The 6,123-nt window shown below is 36.4% G+C and overlaps 1 protein-coding gene across 1 annotated transcript in view; it reads left to right on the top strand.

Annotated features, from left to right (window-relative positions):
- LOC109360692 overlaps nt 222-6,123 on the top strand; it is a 9,485-nt gene continuing 3,583 nt past the window's right edge. Inside the window, exons 1-6 of the mRNA XM_019605749.1 lie at nt 222-649; nt 2,850-3,035; nt 3,950-4,042; nt 4,366-4,551; nt 4,682-4,784; nt 4,870-5,052. Coding sequence (XP_019461294.1) covers nt 413-649; nt 2,850-3,035; nt 3,950-4,042; nt 4,366-4,551; nt 4,682-4,784; nt 4,870-5,052 — 988 coding nt within the window. The 5' untranslated portion in view covers nt 222-412. The remainder of the gene's footprint in view (nt 650-2,849; nt 3,036-3,949; nt 4,043-4,365; nt 4,552-4,681; nt 4,785-4,869; nt 5,053-6,123) is intronic.

Here is a 6,123-nt window from a genome sequence, read left to right on the forward strand (position 1 = left end):
ATTAATACAAATGTAAACATGTTACTAATATATATAATTTTATTTTTGTTCAGTAACATCGAAACACATGTGATATTAATTATGCGAAAGGAAGTAGCAATGTTTTTGACTGTGTTCAAGTGTGTGGACCTATTTTCCTATTTTCCCCTTGTTCTTTCTATTTTCCTTTCCCCTCCTTTCCTTTCCCTTCTTCTTAATTTCCATTTTCCACATTTCTCCCCATCTTCAAATTATTATTATTATTATTATTATAAGTTTACACCTTTTTCACATTTCCTACTGCTCATAGATTCTATTCTCACCAACCTTCATTTCTCTTCTTCACAACCTCAACCACCCTATTCGGGTTTTCGGGTTACCCAGATCCGTTTCCAGACCCGCTCCATTTCGGATTTCCTCTTTTCCTTTCATCATGGGCGATCTTCATGTTAACGCCGACGATCGCTTCTGCTCCTCGTCCCCTCCGTCGCCACCGCTCCCTTCTTCCCACGTGGATCCGTCATCCGTCAGGCCAGCTGCGTGGTCGGTGGCTGAGAAAGCGATACGACAGATTCTCTGCCGTATACAGCCAACCCTCGCCGCTGACCGGAGGCGCCGGGAGGTCGTTGATTACGTACAGAGGTTGATTCGATACGGTGCTCGGTGTGAGGTGATGTTCGATTTTCATCGTTATTATCACTGTTTTTAGGTTTGTGTTGATTATTGATTTTAATTTAATGTAGCTTTGAGAATAGTGGCGTATTTTTTAGAGATTTAAGCTGTTTATGCTTGTTTTTGATGATTTTGTTAGCTTGCATGAGCAATTGAAGTGTTCAGTTTGTGATTTTGGACATGAATTTGGTCTTAGTTGTGTTACAGTTTTACTGCTTTGTTTTACAGGAAGATATTGCTTTTGAATTTAGAGCGACATTAAGCTAGCTTACCTTATTCTTAAGAGTGTGCGGGTGCTTTTTGTCTTGTGACAATGGAATGAACTCTTCTGCCTCGGTTCATGAGGTAGAAATGTTCTAGTTGACAGATTTGCCAATTTCAGTGTCCTATAGCTTGACATTGGTGATTAGGTCAAGTAATTGTGAAAGAGGAAAAAAGGTCAATTTCATTTCAACCATCTCCCTTGAGGGAAGGTAAGTGTAATTATAACTAACACTAAAGAGACGTGACTTTAGTTTTTGTAAAAACATGAGTGCCAAGTGTAGTTAAGTCAAACCTCAAGGGGGGTCGGTTTTATGTCCCCAAAAAATAATAGAAGAAAACGTTAGTTTTACCAAACCTAATCTATTTTTATAAGAAGCAAACTATTCTTACCCCCTTTAGCATCACTATTAGAAAGTTAGGTGGCTGGGACTTTTGGTTTCATTTTAAGGTTATCAGTAAGGCCCTAAAGGTGCAGTCTCTTTTGAACCAGAAAAGCATGCCTAAGGTGCCAGAGGTATGTGCCTCATTTACGGGCACAGGCTTAACCTGCTAGAAGGTTGATGTGCTGGCTCCTCCCCTTCGAAAAATTTTAGTACGCTGGCTTCATCATGTTTGAATTTGCAGTTCTTTTTATGTTTTTAATGAAACTAATATATTTTTTACGAAAATTAAAGCTGATGATGCTTCATGCCTTTACTGTTTCCTTGGAAGTGCCTTTCTAATTTAATGCTGCTTATTGATGTGCTCTACACTCATTTCAAAAATAGATTATCTTGGCAATAGATAGTGATAATAGGATTCTTTATAGAACCATAATGTAGTATAAGTAACATTTATGTTAAGTTTTCTTTGCTACAGGTCTATAATATCGATATATCATCCACTATTAATTTGTAATACTTTTATTTGAAAGTCAATATTAACTAACATATGAACAGTGGAGATTGCTGACAGTGCAAAAAAACATTTGCACTGCATATTAAATCTTTCCTTAATCATCCATCATATATCTTTTTAGAATATGAAATAACTCCAATTTCCTCCTTATTCTAACCAATTCTTAATGAAAATTATTTTTCCAAAGTCAATCATTCCCATAAATGATTACTCTCATATTCGTATTAGGGGTGATAATGATCGACCTTATTCACTCACATGGTTTGATTCGATTATAATTGAGTCTGAATATGGTCGAGTTTTATTAGGTCTAAACTCGGACTTGGGTTCAAAAAATAGACATTGTAAATATTTATGATCGTGTAAGGGACAATCATGACCCGACTCTACTCATTTCAATTTGTCTCATAGATACTCATTCATCATATTTGAATGTTTATCTATTCAATTGTGCACAGATTAATAATATTATTTTTTTTGTTCAAATGTATCATTAGAGCGGGAGGAGGATAAAGAAGGTTTGAGAGTCGTCAAATACACCAATGTTGAGATGGCTTAAATGTAGGACTGACAATGAACCAAACCAACTCAGTATTCGTTCGAAACTCGATTCGTTATGTAGCTCAAGAAACTTAGTTCATGAACCAAATGAGTCGAATTTGAGCTGAAAATTGAGTTCGTTAAATAAACGAGTCGAACTTAAGTGGGATACAGTTCGACTCGTTAGGTTCATGAGTTGACTATATATTAGGGGTGGCAATGTGGGCCGGCCTGGCCCGCCTTTGGACCGCCAAAATAAGGGCTGGCCCGACCCGTATTGTTAAAAGGACTCAAAATGCCAGCCCGACCCATATTTTGCAGGGCTAGCAGGCTGACGGGCTGGCCCGTTTTCCGCCTTCCAATTAAATGCTGCTTATTGATGTGCTCACCACTCATTTGATGTGTAAACTATCTTGGTAATATGTAGTGATAATAGGATTCTTTAAAGGAGGTAATGCAGTATAAGTAACACTGATGTTAAGTTTTCTTTGTTACAGGTTTTTCCATATGGGTCGGTTCCCTTAAAAACATATCTTCCGGATGGAGATATTGATTTAACTGCACTCAGTTATCAGAGCATTGAGGATGGCTTAGTCTCTGATGTTCATGCTGTTCTGAGGGGAGAAGAAGCCAATGAAGCTGCTGAGTATGAAGTAAAGGATATTCGTTTTATTGATGCAGAGGTTCTTTACACCCTCTTCCTTGATGGATTATCGGAATTTGAATATGGTTTAGTTTGAAAATGTTTTATGCCAAAGTAAAATTAGATTTCATGAGTTGTAATGAGGCTGAAAATTTTGAATCTGTACTTTCTTTTATTTCAAGAGTCTTGCTAACTAGTTCCACGAGGACACTGGTTAAGGGACTTGGATAGAAAGTTTTTTATACAAAAGTGGCGCTGGTTACTTATCAGAAATAAAAAAATTGAGTTTCCAATAAAAGTTTTTTATCTTTTGATGCTTTAAACATGACCCAGGGCATGGGTTATCATTTGTCTTATTTAAATAGGGAAGGGTATAAATTTTAATCCCTTGATGGATTAAGGTCCATGTATTTTATTCTTTTTTTTTTCCATGTATTGAAACATGGAGGTGTTCTCAAATGTTCAGATGACTGTCTCTTTCCTGGTCCATCTGATTTCTTTTTTCCAAAGAAGGCAGTTTTAATTTAAGAGTGTTCTGTTTGTTCTACGTTCAGTAAGCTATGTAAACATCTTTCGTCCTTCCAAACTGGTTGTTTGATTCTATCATATGTGAATTTTATTTGGTAGCTTTTGCTAATATGTGGAACGCTTTCTTGTTCTTGTTAATTTAAATATCAAATTTATATATTTTGTATCCTATTATATGTGGACAGTGAAATTCTTGCAGTTGTGTAGATTTTGATAAACTACTGTGCTGTTTTGATTCTGCAAACAGTATCTGTTGTTGGCTTCTTATAACTTTTACATTCTTATATCTCTAAATGTTGAAATCTTATATTTACTGTAGAAGCTGAAGTATTTTTCTTTGGTGCATCGTTTGTGTAGGGTTTTCTTTTGTTGATTCTTTGTGTTCCTATTTCTCTGTTTTAAAATGTTGCGATTATTTTATGGCAGGTTAAGCTGGTCAAATGTATTGTACAGAATATTGTTGTAGACATCTCTTTCAATCAGTTAGGAGGACTAAGTACGTTATGTTTTCTTGAGAAGGTATTATTAATATTGACCTCCTAAGACCACCGACCATTCTTATAACATAGCATGTTTGATCTGTACTTTTCTCCATTTTCGCTCGACATTTCAGAGGGTACGGTGATTCATTTGTTAAATCTTTTCTTCTTTCGGTTTGTTTATTTTATTTCATGCCTCAAGAATTGTAAAACAAGTACTATGTATTATGCATTGAATCACCTATGTTCATCCCTACATTGTAGTTGAGTTATTGTGCGTTGACACAATTTGAATCGTCCTTTATTTTTATATTTTCCCATGTCCATTTCATATGATGTACTGAGTTCTGCTTTTATTTGTAGGTTGATCGACTGGTTGGCAAGGACCACCTCTTCAAACGTAGCATTATCCTGATAAAAGCTTGGTGCTACTATGAGAGTCGGATACTGGGTGCCCACCATGGCCTGATTTCAACATATGCTTTGGAAACACTGGTTCTGTATATCTTCCATCATTTTCATCATGTATCCTTAGATAGTCCACTCGCAGTAAGTTCTCCATCAAGTCTACTCCATTCATAATTTTTCAGGAAAAATAGAAAAATAAAATCTCCATCACATGATGCTGGTGATGCATTGTTCCAGAAAGCAATTTATGCACTCTTACCCTTTATTCCAGGTTCTCTTCAGATTTTTGGAGTATTTCAGCAAATTTGATTGGGACAACTATTTTGTTAGTTTGAAAGGCCCAGTTGGCAAATCTTCTATCCCTGATATAGTAGGTATGCAATTTATATATTTGTTTAGTTTAAGTATCATCAAGTAGCTTCATGGTTGTATTCTGATTCTCTTTGTTGTTATGTGAAGCTGAGAGGCCAGAAAATGGGGGAAATACTCTGCTGACAGAAGAATTCATTAGAAGCTGTGTGGATTCGTTCTCAGTACCTTCAAGGGGAGTTGATTTAAACTTGCGAGCATTTCCCCAGAAGCATCTCAACATCATTGATCCGTTAAAGGAGAACAACAACCTTGGTCGCAGTGTCAATAGAGGTATTAAGTGTTTTTCCTGTTAGTCTGAATGGCTATTGATTGTATTTAACATTATGCAGCTAGGTTACAATGATATTCTTTTCCTAGTTGTAACATGTTATCATGTATTTTCATGCTGTTTTGTTTATGAAATGCCTCTTAGATCTTAGTTGACATCTTTAGGGAGTAGTTTTACTGATTCACCTCGTGATACCCAATTTGAACTCCTTTTGTGACTGTGTCATCCTTAGAACGTGGTAGACAATTCTCCTCACAAGTCACCAGCACAGTTCTTATGGATGTACTTTAGTTGTTAGAGGAAATGATAACTGAGCATTTAAGATATGGGATGGCAAATTAGCATCTATCAGCCGTTGGTAATAGCAATGGAGCTTAAAATCGTCTTTCGTGATTTGATGTGCCTGCATGCTTTATTTATGAGAAATTTCACTGGCCTCCCATGAGATTTGGTTAAATTTCACCTGACACCCTCTTTTTCATAAATTATACCAACCTCCCTTGGGGGTTATATTATATTATCTCCCCTTTGTGCACGAAGTGTGATGGTTGAAATTAAAGTGATCTTCTCTGCGGGAGGCTCCTAGTGTTATTTCAAGGGAGGTCAATGCAATTTCTCCTTTATTTAATTATCTGCTAGAATACAGCGCAGAGAGTCTGTTACTCCCCATTCATCCCCTTAGTTCTTGAAGGTTTCTGCAATATTGATTAAGAACACAACAGTGTCTCCTCTTTCAATGCTACTACAGCCCAGTAACAATAATCTACTACTGTCACAAACTTAGCACTGTAATGCTGCTGCAGCCTTGTGGTCTTGGTTTATGTCTGCTATATGCTATCCATATGGACCTAGAGAGGTATAAAATATTGCCATGGGTGCCTCTATTCGTTTTGTTTTTGTTTTGATGATCTGTTAATTTTGTTAAATGTCACATTATAATGATGACATTCATCTGTTTCTTTCAGGTAACTTCTATCGAATTCGCAGTGCTTTTAAGTATGGTGCCCGTAAACTTGGTTGGATTCTTATGTTACCAGAAGATAGAATAACAGATGAGCTTAATAAGTTCTTTG

The sequence above is a fragment of the Lupinus angustifolius genome, chromosome LG11 (genome assembly GCF_001865875.1).
Source record: "Lupinus angustifolius cultivar Tanjil chromosome LG11, LupAngTanjil_v1.0, whole genome shotgun sequence".
Lineage (NCBI taxonomy): Eukaryota > Viridiplantae > Streptophyta > Magnoliopsida > Fabales > Fabaceae > Lupinus > Lupinus angustifolius.